Source organism: Medicago truncatula, chromosome 7 (genome assembly GCF_003473485.1).
Source record: "Medicago truncatula cultivar Jemalong A17 chromosome 7, MtrunA17r5.0-ANR, whole genome shotgun sequence".
Classification (NCBI taxonomy): Eukaryota; Viridiplantae; Streptophyta; class Magnoliopsida; order Fabales; family Fabaceae; genus Medicago; species Medicago truncatula.
In genome coordinates, this window is record NC_053048.1 from 34,582,647 (window position 1) to 34,597,369 (window position 14,723).

General features: G+C 30.7%; 1 protein-coding gene across 1 annotated transcript; it reads right to left on the reverse strand.

The window, feature by feature from the left end:
• Window positions 1-10,657: 10,657 nt before the first annotated feature.
• Window positions 10,658-14,642, reverse strand: LOC11423464 (protein SCARECROW). Its single transcript, XM_003623651.4, has 2 exons — window positions 12,292-14,642; window positions 10,658-11,738 (listed from the first exon to the last, which is right to left on the reverse strand). Exons 1-2 carry the CDS (start codon window positions 14,247-14,249, stop codon window positions 11,279-11,281), a joined length of 2,418 nt encoding a protein of 805 aa, XP_003623699.1. The 5' UTR covers window positions 14,250-14,642; the 3' UTR covers window positions 10,658-11,278.
• Window positions 14,643-14,723: the final 81 nt, after the last annotated feature.

Sequence of the window (14,723 nt, forward strand, 5' to 3'; positions counted from 1 at the left end):
ATATTATTAACGTCACTTTAATTAATAAAAAAATTCTCGTTTCCGAATTCTTTTAAAGAAAAAAAATAAAAGAATTCTATATAATCCAAATGCACATGCAAGATGGGTAGTCCCTTCCTACCATATATTTTGTGGATTCACAAGAGATAATTTAAATCCTCTTATCATTTACTTTTTTTAGTCAAAAGGAAAATATATAAAATAAAACGAAAGAGATATAAAGGGGGTATTGGACCTAACCCAGGTACAACTCAAAAGGGAATACAACGATATAAATTAGACCTAGTGGATCCACCCTATTCTATCTTTAAAAAACTTCATTGATCACGGGCGCAATCCAGCAAACCCGCGTACGGGAGCGAAACCAAGTTACAAAAAATATTAAAATTAAACATTTGCAAAAAGTCAGGGTTCAATTTCAGCGAATGGATCAACCGACAACACGGTAAAAAATCTAAGTGCCGACAGCTCCCTAAATCAAGCAGCAAGCATAAAGGCTCTCGAGAGCACAAAGTACCAGAGTGTAGGCGTACAAGACGACTTGAAACCTGCAAACTTCAACAAATTTGAAAATATCAGAGAGTCGAAGTAGTCAGGCCACCAAACACAGCAGGTTTCAAACATACGTGTAAGAACTCAGATCGAGGGATGAGTCCAATATGTTAGTAACCAGACCCTTTCGGGTTTTAACATAAACATACCCTTTCGGGTTTTTGAAACCGAACCACAAAAACGTCAAGAGTCTTCAGCCACCCAATCTTTGATCGCAAACTTCAGGAACATAAACAAAAAACGTACCAGACGCCGCTAACAAACATCCAGTCATACACAAACACTGTTACACCACCACCACCACCACCACCGACAACCCACCAGCAAAAACAAAACAGAAACAAAGACCGTCCGTTAAAAACAGAAAGGCGGTGTTCTAATCTAATATCCGGAAAAAACACAAAACCTCCGGCAAGCCCAACTGAAACCACAAACCGAGACCAACATGAAACATAGCCAAAATCTTCGAACCAACAGATCAACGTAAATTGATTCTTGATTGCTACATTTTAATGTTGTTATTTTACACAAACTTGATAAAGTTGACTCACACTATATATTACTGAAATTTATAATTTAATAAAATCTTTTATTTTAATCATTAAAATACTTTTTTTTATACTTATTTTAGTTCACATGAACATTTTCTCTCGAGGTGGTCCTTGTAATGTTTTTTATTTATTCTTCATTAACTTGTTTTTAGTCCTTATGTACACATAAACATATGTTTTCTCCAACATATAATATAATTTTTTTTTTTTTCATTTGAGTTTCTATCACATAACAAAGAAAAATTATATTATCAAGACTAACACAAACAATGAGGATTAATCAACAGGTTAGTCCAGCAGAAAATGCTAGTCTTCTGCAATGTGAAGAACTAATAATCAAATTACAACTCAAAGAGGTGTTCATATTTAAAGATCAATGATGCCTTAAATATGATTAACTCCCGTTCCTATCGAAATTCAAGTAACAAGGAGGGTTAAAATGAAAATAGGGTTGATCCTGAGACTTTTGGTGTCTAGACAAATTAAAAGAATGGTTCCCTAACTATAACATTTGAAGTGATTTTCTCCATGAATTATTTGTTTCGAAATCATCAATAATATATAATATTTATAATCAATACTCTTTAAAAAATCATTTTGCCCCTTCAAAAAAAAAAAAATCATTTTGCATAATGTGACTTTTTGGATTTGTGATCCAACACCCCAAGCAAAGAGATTAAAGAGAGTTAAAAAGATTAAATGGTGTTAAAGAGACCAAGAGACTACAAGATTGAAATTATTTTGGGTACTTTTTTTTAATACTTTTAATTCAATTAGTTCATATGATCGATATTAATTTTTTTTATGTGAATGGTTTATATTATTTTTTGTTACTGTATTTTTTTTCCTAAAAAGTGTTTATGTTTAAATTTTTTTCCTTTTTGCAAATTACAGTGGTCATGTTTTAACTTTTGAAAGTTGGACAGAAATTTTAAGATTTGATCTTATCCCTCAAAACCGAGATGTAAGAAAAACATATCAAGTATTGTTTAAATTAGAGATCAAACAAGGATACTACTTATTGATAAATTTTCTTATAATTTAAAAAAATGTAGTGTAACAAATTTTAATTAAAGAAGGGATTAAAGAGCAGTAATATATCATTAAATTAAAGAATTAAAAAATATATCATTAAATTTCAATTAAAAGATTAAATTTTGAATATTATATAAATCATCACAATTCATTTTTTCTAATTTTCATGTACTACATATGACTCTTGGATTCATGTGTATCAATCACCAAGAACATCATCAACCAACTACATGCATGACACCATAATATATTTTAAAAAAGGATTATTTATCTTTAATTTTTCATGTATTAAATATGATTTTTGGAGTCGTACGTGTGATGAGATATGCCTGTCAATTTAATTTTAAGTGAGAGGTTAGTGTAAATTAAGTTTACGTGTATGTATATAAAAGGGATTAGTGTAGTTTACGTATGTAGGTTAATGTAAATTAAGTTTACGTATGTTCAATTTAGGTTAGTGTAAATTCAGTTTACTTACGTTCAATCTAGGTTAATGTAAATTAAGTCTACTTACGTTCAATCTAGATTAATGTAAATTAAGTTTACTTACGTTCAATCTAGGTTAATGTAAATTAAGTTTACTTATGTTCAATCTAGGTTAATGTAAATTCAGTTTACTTACGTTCAATCTAGGTTAATGTAAATTCAGTTTACTTACGTTCAATCTAGATTAATGTAAATTAAGTTTACTTACGTTCAATCTAAGTTAATGTAAATTAAATTTACTTATATTCAATCTAGGTTAATGTAAATTCAGTTTACTTACGTTCAATCTAGGTTAATGTAAATTAAATTTGTAAATTAAGTTTACTTACGTTCAATCTAGGTTAATGTAAATTAAGTTTACTTATGTTCAAGTTAGGTTAAAGTAAATTAAGTTTACTTATGTTCAATTTACGTTAATGTAAATTTAGTTAATTTGAAATTTTTATTTTAGTTAAAGGGTATTAGTCATTCTGGAGTGTAATTTGTTTTTTTTTTGTGTGACTAGCACCGGTTCTTATTATTACTAGCTACGGGCAGTAAATGCTACTCTATCCGCATATTTTTATTGCATTTATTTGTATTTATAATTTATGTTGTTTTTAAATTTAAATTTGAAAAATAGAAGGTTGTTAAGATAAAATTTGTAGCAAAAAATTGTTGAACTAAAAGATAGTAAGTTTTCAAATTTCCTATAGTTTAGACATAATTTTAAAATTCAGAATAGAATTGGATTGGCAAGGGTAATTTTGTCCAGAGAATGATTTGACAAAAAGTAGTTAATAGTTAATCAACTTTGGAGATGCTCTTCTTAAAAGAAAAAACTTTGGAGATCTTTTTCTATAAAGATGCTTTATTCGTCTCAAAATAATTGTCTCTTTAGTATTTTTTTTAGTTTTAAAATAATTGTCACTTAAACTATAAATACAATATTTATTATTATTTTTCTATTATTATATTTCAGCCAACTACTATATTCCACTAACTACAATTAATACGAGTATTTTGGTAAATGATACTAAAATTTGTCAAAACAATATACAGAAAATACTAGAGACAACAACGGTATAAAAATAACCATAACTAGACTTTCCACCCGTGCTGCCGCACGGGTCATATATATTGTAGATGTAGTAGACAAAAACAAATCTCAATGCATATCAAAGAGAATAAAACATGTGGTCCCAAATATATGCAGATGTTGGAATTCGAACCTCATACACCACACTTATTCACCTTAAAAATATTAATTTTTACCAATCGTGTCTTACTTCATTCTTTTGTTAAAATTCTATGTCAATGTTATATTATTGGTATGTTACTTCATCTTTTTTTTTTTTTTTGACAAAATGTTACTTCATTATTTTGTAAAAATTATATGTTAATGTTATATTATGTACCTAAAAATAGCTCATTCTTAACCTCAACATGTAAAATGTTTTATTTAAATAATTTTCCTTTTATCGAATGACATTTAGCGTAAATGATACCCTTTAACTGTTTGTTGAAATGTTTCTTCCACCTGTTTGTAGTATTAACAAAAAAAAATGTTGCTATAATCTTTCAAAACCCTTTTATTCCAATATGGCGATTTGTTTTGTTGAAGAAATAGGGGAAATAAAGCGATGCTGATTTGCTTTGTTCATGAAAATAGGAGATTAGGTGTGAGCATTAGGGTTAAAACAGTAAAATTATCCAATAGGGTTTAGGTTAAAATTAGGGCTTACAGATTAACTTTAATATATAAGAAGATATATAAGAAGATAAGAAGATATATATAAGAAGGGAATTTAGCATCAGGGTTAAAATAGTAAATTTATGCAATAGGTTTAGATTAAAATTAAGGCTAAAATATGCTTCTGTGTTAACTTTAATATATAAGAAGATGTATTAAGAAATTGAGAAGGGGGAAAATTCAATAAGGTTAAACAAAGGAATTTAGCATCAGGGTTAAAATAGTAAATTTATGCAATATGTTTAGGTTAAAATTAGGGCTAAAATATGCTTATGTGTTAACTTTAAAATATAAGAAGATATTCAAATGTATTCTTTTCCTAATCGATACAGTGTGGATATTAAAATAAAAAAACTACAAAAAATGGAAATAGAGAAACATGTATCAAAACACTACAAATCACTTGAGAAGACTCAGAAGTTGTTTAAAAATTCACACACCCATCAAATCAAATCAGTTGTGAATACCTCAAAAACTGTTTAAGAAGTCGGGGATCCACTGAATCTAACAGTTGATCATATTAAAATCAGAAGACTGCAAAAATAGAAATAGAGAAACATGTATCAAAACACTACAAATCAGTTGACAAAACTCAAAAGTTGTTTAAGAATTCACACACCCATCGAATCAAGTTAGTTAAGAATACCTCAGAAATTGTTTAAGAAGTCAAGTATCCACTGGATTTGATTATTGATCATATTTCTTCGAGTATTCATTATTATTAGTAAAAATATTTAAAAATCAAATAATCATTCTTTGAGCGGTTAATGATACTAAATTTACCTTTGAAATCAATACAAGTAATTATTTGTTTAAAAATCTTGCATAAATCTTAGACAACTATTATTTTAAGACATATGGAGTATATATTATTGTTGTTGTAAAGACGGACACTAATCTATCTGTTTTCCGCGCTGAATAGCAATATGAACGATCAAATTGTAAAATATAGTTAAGTGAATGTTAAAATTGGAAGGAAAAAAATGCTAAACCAAAACATTATATTTTTAAAAAAAATTTAGACCAAATTACTCCACACGTCATCTATCTTATTTATTTGTAACAGTTGAGTTTTGAAGAAGAAGAGGAATATAAAGGGAAGAGGAATATAAAGTTGTGACATAAGAGAAAATATGTCATACAATTGTACAATAAATTAAACAAGGGTTTTTTGAGATCTCAAGAATATTTTAGTAATTTAGTTAATTTATTTGAGACACACACAAGGATGTTTTCGTAATTTACTTAATTTATTAACGGATATGGATACCCATGGGAACGGGTATCATCAAATCCGTGTCCATATTCAACAAATAATGAGTAGTCAAATACCCATGTATTATACATGTAAATACTTGTTTAGGTACCTGCCCCGGTGCCCGTGACAAATTTTTCACGCGGGTACCTGTAGGCATGAGTGTTTTTGCCACCCCTACAATCATACAGCCTTCTCATATAATGGCTAACACCGCGATTCAATTTGTGCTTGCATGGACTATGTAGAGGCGTCGTCGTTCGTGTGCACTCATGATCCATCTTTCATTTGGTTTTCCTTGACACTTAAGGAGGTGACCATCGATAAGTGATACACGATGATTCAACTGGCTAGAGGGAAATTTTTTTTATTTTACAGTTGCAATTTATCTGGTTGAATAATCGTTATTTCCCTTAAGTAAGGAGTTGTATCCTTTTGCACAATTTCAAGGCCGGCAGATGAAACACAACATGGATCTTAGTTGTTGAAGGTATATGTAACTGATACGCAATAGAAGAAGCCTTGTTCATGATCTCAAATGGACCAAAGTAGTGCGTAACCAATTTTTTTTTCTCTTTCGTAAAGGCACTGAGTGTTGGCGGTATTTCTTCAATAATTTTACTCGTAAAGGAGCTGAGTGTTGGCGGTATTTTTTACTCACAAAATGACAAAAAAACATGGCTTTCTTCTCTCTCACTTACCGTGAGAATCCGTTAAATATATGGACATTATTGTTAAAGTATTGATTTGTAGTCAAGTTTTATCGTGAAGAGGTATAACACTAAACCATAGAGACTGTTATGTAAGTAGATTGATGGTCATATCTCATGAGTAAGTCTTCATATATGTATAAATATTAAGAGTAATTTTTATATTAAATTGACTAGTCATGAGAATACTAGTGTATTATGTGTAAGTGTCATAAGCTATGTTCATAGTGAAAGTGTCATAAGTTATGTTCATATGTTGATAGTGTCCGCAAACATTTTTTCCTTTTAGCCCTCAAACATTTTGTCAAATTATTTTTTGGCTGTCTTTGGCAACACAAATAAGCTAGCTTCTAAATTCCTTTCAAAAAAAAAAAAAAACAGCTTATAAATTATTGGACCAACTTATAAGCTTGTTTTGATAGAATAAGATGTATTTGGTAAAAAGTTTTTCCCACTAGCTTATAGCATTTTTTGAGAAGTTATTTCAAGTAGCTTTCAAGCTTATAACTGGTAGCTTTTTATATTTTCTTCCAATTTTAACCATGTTAATTTAATTTAATTATTTTTTAATGAAACAACTACCAATATTGTTCATATTTAATAACTGCTTTTAAAAAAAAAAACCGCCACTTTTTTTTTAAGGAACGCTAGCTTTATATATTTTTTAAAAGAAATCATTTATATTTTGGTATAATTATCCTACTGTATATTGTAAAATTTTATATATTCTTGCTCACATTTTTTTCCACCTTCCTCTTATTTTTGGATTCATAAAAGCAGAGATCAAAATTGCCAGTTAATTTTTTTTAGAGATTTAAAAGTCGAAGAATTTTTTTACATTGACAAAAAACATATATAACCATAAATTAAAATATTAAAAAATAAATACATTAGAAAACTAGTTTTTCAGCTATAAACTACCAGTTAGCTTATAGCTTATTTTTACCAAACACACTCTTTGTGTGAATGCGATCAACTCATCATTTTATATTAATTCAAGTAGTTTTCAGTAATTAAACACAACTATTATTTTAAATTACTTTTCATCGCTACATAATCAAACACACAATTATTATTTTTTGATATAGCAAGCACACACTTATTTAATACGTCTTAATTAAAAGAAAAAGACTCATGAAAGAAGAGGTTTAAGAAACAAATGGCAAGGAAACAAAATACCACCAAGAAGAAGTGATAAAATAGAATTATTTGCATTTGATAGGAAAAAGACGAAAGAGTTAGTAGAAAAGTGAAAATGGCTCATAGCTAATGCCAAAAAACATGCTGCAAGCAACTTAGCTTTAAAAGCAAAGACAAAACATGTATCTCATCAATCTATGTATCATGAACTTTCTCACTTATTTTGTACTAGATGATGCTACTTGTAAGAGGAGGCTCCACCACTTTAGATATGATATCTGGGGAAAGGATAGGGAGAAAGGAAATATATGGGAGTGATGTTCCCCTGTGGGTTGAATCCCATATTGGGAATTTGTTACCAATCAATTCAAACATGAAAATAGCAATGATGTTTGCATAATGTATGGTATGAGAAAAAAAGTCTACAGTTTTCCATTGAAATGATTATCACATAATGTGATTTTAAAATTAATAAATTTTATTTTATAAAATTAAGTTCATTTCAATTACCTATAATTGATTGTTCTAAGTGATAAAAAAATTTCAACTCTTAAACAAGCGATAGTGTTTGATACTAATTTTTACGTACGGAGAAAATTTGATTTTGAAAAGGAAGAACTTATCTTGTGCACGTAACAAATTTTTCGATAGAGTGTACTCACCACTAAATAACGGAGGAAATCTTACTCTTTTTTTTTGTCAGGTAGCCTAGTGGCTAAAATTCACCTTATAAGATGAATAAGTGGGGTGTCCGAGATTCTTACCCCGGCCCCTGCATATAATAATGCATTGTCCTACCAACTGAGTGCTCACGGGACTGTATCTATAATATGATTCCAAAAGATTTATTTAAATTAATTTTGAATCAAAGTGATATATGTTATAGTTTTGCCCGATAATTAAGTTTGGTAAATGAGATACTCAGAGCATCTCCAATGGTACTCTTAATAAGAAGTAACTTCCCTTCACGTAGATACATATTCACTTCATTTTTAATTTTAATATCTAACGAGCACTTATTCACTCCAATCAAACAACTCTTAAAAAATCACTTCATTTCTAATATTGAATTCATGCATTAATTTTTTATTCGAATAAGATGAAAGAAGTTGAATAATGAATACAATGGAACCACATTTATACAAGAGCCAGAGATATACAAGCCTTGCATCTTAATAGCAATCCTTCTTATTTATTATTCAATGGAAGTAGCTAATAAGATCTACATATTATTAGGCAAAACATCTCCCATTCAAGATGCTCTTAAGTGTATGTTTTGATTGCACTTTTAGAGGAGACAAACTTCATTCTAGAGTTATAAAATTGGTTTTCACATGTTTAATTGCTTTTAAATATGATTGATTTTGTCCCTAAAGTTTATTTTGATTCAAAACTAGAATTCAAAGTTTATATTCTTAAATTTATTTTTAGACTTCAATTTTACTTATTTGTAGAAAAACTCACTTTACATAAATATATGCAATTACTAATTTTACCTTGGTCAAATTGTGATTTACTTTTTTTGAAGAAAAAATAAATCTTTTTTTTTTTGGTGATTTACCTTGCATATATTAAGCATTGTTTCTATCAACTGAGTTAAGTTTACGATCACAGAAAAAGTAAATCTCTTTAATTAACAATACTAATTTTTCTTTTTCCCAATTTTTTGAAAAAGGAATAAAAAGTCATTCCAAAATTAACAAAGACGTTAATATATGCACAGAAACACATTTTTCACACCCATCACCCGTATATTCCAAACTACTTTTTTGAAGTTATGGTTTAACTTTTATTTTTTATTTTTTTCTCAAAAAAAACTTTTTTTTTTCTTTCTAAAGTAAGTTATCATTAACCAGTCTTTATTTATTTATTTATTTATTTTTTTACGGAAAACCAGTTCATATCCCTACAAATTTTTAATAGGAAAACAAACTTTGAATTTGAATGCGGTCGACAACTTGGTTATTTTGTTAAATTGTAAAAACTAGTTTGTCAATAAGTGATATAATTTAGAGACTAATTTCACGGTATAGATGATATAATTCAATGACTAGTTTGACTAGCAACATTTATTCTTATCGTGTAGCTTTTATGGCTCTCTAAGATATGATGTGCGGTCCTGGCTTGGTATGTCATGATCGGATCCTCATAATATTTTTGAATATTTATATCAGTTTACTCAATTCAAGTGGTTCGCGTGTAAGACGCTCCTTTTTGCAGCTATTACTTTGTGCTTGGATTATATAGAATATGATCGTAATAATAGACTATTCAAAAATGTAGAAACTTCCATAGATCAATTTTTAGATAAAGTAAAACACTATTCTTTATGGTGGATTAAAGCCGGTAACATCAACTTTGTTTATGGCTTTAGTTCATGGTGGTCAAACTCATTGTTGTGTTTGGACATTGGCTAATCGTTTTTTGTAATAATGACAGGTTGTAATTATTAGGGGCCTTCTTAGTACACCTTATGCTTTGGAGACTTCATATCCGTCGGTGAAAATGTCGATCCAATACCGTATAACTCCATTAAATTAAATATGTACGAAAACTGTACAAAAAAAAATTATTTATCATGACTCGTGACATTACTCTGCGGAGATATCTGAATCTTTTCAAGTGTCTGTTTCCAAGAGATAGTGAAATTTTTGTATGATCCGTATAGTTCAGCCCATTGCTACGTAGCAATTCCAACCACTAATCAAAATGTGTGTATCATTTCACTTTCACATGAGCTAAAATTTAATTTAGAGGTGTATAATCCATTTTGGTATTTTTAGGGTGTGTTTAAGAAGAATTGATATACTGACTTTTGAATTGTTTCTAACTTTCTAATTTTAAACGTGTTTTTTAGTTGTCCTACTCTTTTTTAAGTGAATAAATCTTATTTTACATTTATTATTCAACCCACTTTTACATAAGTTTATTCAAATAAAAATGACTTCAAACTCACTCACTTTTAACTAAAAGCGAATTTACAAAATGCATTCGTTCAAAATTAATTTTTATGTTGGTATGATAAGTTTGAGTAAAAAGGTCATCATTCAATGATAACTTAGAAGTTGAGCAATAAGTGAGAAGACTTGTATCCATGCCTTAAAATTTTAGATAAAAATGTAATGTCCAATTTAAAATAAATGTGATGGTTACTAGAGCTACTCTCATGCATGCATGACTCTGTTTTGTCACCGCATTATAAAACACATAGTAAAGGTATATATAATTTGGTACCCATAAAGGTATGAAATATCACAATAGCATGCTTATGAGTTCTCTTAATAAAACAAAATACTATCATATTAAATGTGTACCTCTTCAGCCATATTATCATCCCTCTCTTCTATTATTAACTCGTACATTTTTGTGTCATCACTGAAGCGGTACACATTTGGCAGCAAGAAATATCACATGCTTCCTAAACACCTAATAATATCTCTTAAATTTTGATTAAAGGAACATAGGGATGCTACAAAGGATTATAATATGCAAATCAAAAGGCCATCAACAGGGACTAAGCTAGTGCAAGTCATGAGATACAGATCAGACGACTCACATTTTAACTTTGGTAAATCAATCTCAACCATCCAATCTTCATCCATGAGATATAAATCAGACGACTCACATTATAACTTTGGTAAATCAATTTCAACCGTCCGATCTTCATCAACCATCAAAATCATTACTACATGACCAGTGACTGCGGGGAATCTATTTTCATTCCTAACTAAGCAGAGATTAGATTCCCTGCAGTAACTATGTCATGGAGGTACTGAGTCGTTCGATATTAAATCAATGACGAGATTGATTAGTTCCATCAGTTATGATGTGGTATGATATTGTTGGTATGAAAGGGAGGTCTCCAAGCAGAAGCAGTAAGCAAACAAAGATCTTTCCAACCAAGTTTAAGGATACCATTATCCTCAACCAAAGTATACCCTTCAGAAGGGAACATGCCAAGAAGAAGACTAGCTTGTGTAGCTGCATTACCAGCCAAAGAGATACCTCTAAAACCACACTGTTGAAGCTTTTCTCTCCAATTATGAAACTTTATCTCACCACTCCTTGATGGTCCACCAACTGCAAGTACGTTACGAATCTCTCTTGATAATAGTTGCTGCTCCACCACATGTCTCTCTTCACTCTCTTCTCCATAGCTTGAACCAAGAGAATCAAATAATGCTGAGTAGTAATGTATTGCTTCCACAAACCTTCCCAAGAATGAGCCTGCATTGCTCAAGTCTTGTTCCACTACTGTTACCACTTTAGGTGCCAACCTACATATAACAAAAAGATAAATGATTTTTTGACGATGTCCTTGTATTTTTTAAATGTGCGTAACTGGTAAAAGATAAAAAGTAAGAGAGACAAAGATAGATAAACACATAACCAGAATAACAATCCCATGCAAATCCAATGTTGAATTAGAAACTATAGAGATATTAATGCCATGTTTGTAAATTGTGATAACAATCATACATGAGAGCTATGTCCTTAAAAACTTACTATAAACATCATCTTAATAACAAATAGTTATTTTTGTTTCTATCTATTAATTTACACAAAGACATAATCATAGCTTCCAATTTTACCTTTAGAAGAGAAAAAAGGTAGACATAAAGTGAGCACTATAGTCTATAAAGGTAATAAAAAGCATAAAGTTTTGGGAAATCTTTCATGAAAAAGTGCTATTTTTCTATATCAGCTACCACTAAATCATGTAGATTATATATACAAAACCAACAAGAAATGGAAAAGAGTAACAATAACAAACTATAACAACATTTCATGCAGAGTATATGCACCTAAACTTTTATTACCATTACCAACCTTTGCAAGAGCCATAAAGTGTTTGTATCTGAACCAGTAACATCATATAGAGAATGTTGCAACCAATGAACAGCAACAGCTTCTGATTTACTAACATTAAGCTTCTCAACATCAATATTTCCAACTTTCTCAGCAACAGGAAAGAACTCAAAAGGAAGACCAAGTTTAGATGCAAAATCAGACAAACGTTTACCAGTAGCTTCAAGGGTTTCCATGGAAGTACCTAATCCAGTGAGTCTCACATAAGGAGGTCCACCTGGTCTTGAAGCAAGGATATGAAAAAGACCAGGCCATTGTAAACCTTGCATGATATCAAGATCTATGATGTGAACTCTTTCTTCTCTATCAAAAGCTTCTTGTATAGCTTGGTTAGCAGTGAAATGAGAGAATTTCACAAATGGACTAATACCATTGAAGACTTGAAAAGCTGAAGCAACTTTTTGATTATGTAGTGTGTGTGGTGGAAGTGTTGCATAGATTCCTAAACATGAACTCACTAGTCTTGCTGAAATTGCTTCTGAGAAATAAGCTGCTACTCTTTGTGCCGAGGTCCCGAAAGGCGTAGAAAGCTGCGAAATTTCGAGTAACATCTTATTTGCTTGTTCAAGATTCTCTGCTGATACTGCTTCTGCACATTGAAGAAGTAATGTTAGAAGGTGTAAACCTTCTTCATCTTTCTTCTTCTGTTCTTTAATCTCCTCTTTCTTTTTTCTTGTTATTGCTAACTCAGCAGAAGTTGGTGGTGGTGGTGTTGTTGCAGGTACAAGATCTTCTTGATGCTCTTGATGTTGTTGATGTTGATGTTGATCTTGTTGTGTTGATTGTGGTTGTGAAGGTAAAGTAACCAAAGGGTTATTGTTGTTATTGATTTGTGGCACACCCCAATTAGGAAACATGTTTTGATTTTGATTCAAAAGAGTTGATGAATCAGAAAAATGTGGAACAATGTCATCAACACGGTTCATGAGTTTGACTGAGGAATTAACATTAGAAGCAGGTAAAACATTAACATTAGAAACACTTTGTTGTTCAGTGTTGTTTCTTTTTCTCTCAGGAACAACACTTGGAGCAGTTTCTGTAAGAAGACGTAACCTATGTTCAAGAACAAGAGCAAGGTTTGGATTACAAGGATATATAATCTCTCTAACATTGTTGATAAGTTGAGGAATAGAAACACTGTTTGAAGTATGAATAAGATCCTTCAAAATACCATCAATCCAGTTTGTTGTAGCTGATGTTTCGTCCATCATAGAAGGTGTAGAAGAGTTAACAACATCAACAATATTAGTAGCAGAACTTATGTTACTGTTACTGTTTCTGTTGCTGGTTCTGTTGGGTTGGTTTTGAGATGGAAAAAGTGGTAAACCAGAAAAACCACAAATATTAGGAACATGGTTTTGTTCCTCAACAAGTGGTTGTTGAAAATGAGCGTAGTTTGAGGTTGAGGAATTGTTGAGATTGTTGGAAGAAGAAGGTAGCAACATAGTGGAGTAGTTGGTTGTGACGGTCACAGTGGGGTAATTTTGAACAGCAACGTTATCTCGTGACAAAGCAACATTACTATGATGACTACTATTGTTTATATTATTAGTATTATAATGAAAGTTATTATTATTAGCATTATTATTTGTACCTGCGGCTAGTGTTGTTGTTGTTGTTGTTGTAACACCTTTTTCTGTGGAAGAAGGTAAAGAACAATTCAATGAGGAAATGTTGTTGTTGTTTCTACGAGAAAATCTATTGTTGTTGTTGTGGACTTGAAGTTGAAGTTCCATTTCAGAAGCCATTCTTTTTCTAAGCACTTTTCTATCAGAATGAGGTTGTTGTTGTTGTGGCATGTTGGTGTTGCTGTTGTGTAGAGTGTGTAAATCTTCACTACTGATATTGCTGGAGTTTGAAGCACTATTGTTGTTGGTTTCATCAGTAGTAGCACCATTGAACAAAGCACAAGCAGCCATATTGATAGAAAGCAAGATGAATATTTGGTTGGGTTGGGTTGGGTTGAAAATGAATGTGTAAAGTACTAGTACAAGTGCATTAATAGTATGAAATAATTAAGGGGGGGGCATATAGTAGTACTATACTAGAAGAAATGTTGGTTTAAGAGGCAAATACATACATGTGTGTAGTGTTGTTGGTTCCAAAGTTACAAGGAGATAACGTTGTGAAGATTGGGACAGTAGCTAAAGGATTCTCTTCTCATAGGAGTAGTAATTGAGTTTGATTCTCTCTCTCTCTCTAGCAACACGGTTCTCTATGCCTTTAGGCTTTTGGATGTTTCTGATAAATCTCTCTCTCTTGCATGGGAGGGTGCAAAACAAAGAAAAAGGGAGTGTGTCTTGGGTAGAAGAACATGAATCAAAACTGCTCACGGCGGCTAGTTATTCGTCTTTGTGCACTTTGTTTTATTTTATTTATTTATATTTTGCTAA

Coding starts and splice junctions, on each gene's coding strand:
- LOC11423464 (XM_003623651.4), bottom strand. CDS start 14,249: ATGGCTGCTTGTGCTTTGTTCAATGGTGCTACTACTGATGAAACCAAC. Junction 11,739..12,291: donor ACTTTATGGCTCTTGCAAAG/GTTGGTAATGGT, acceptor TGTTATATGTAG/GTTGGCACCTAAAGTGGTAA.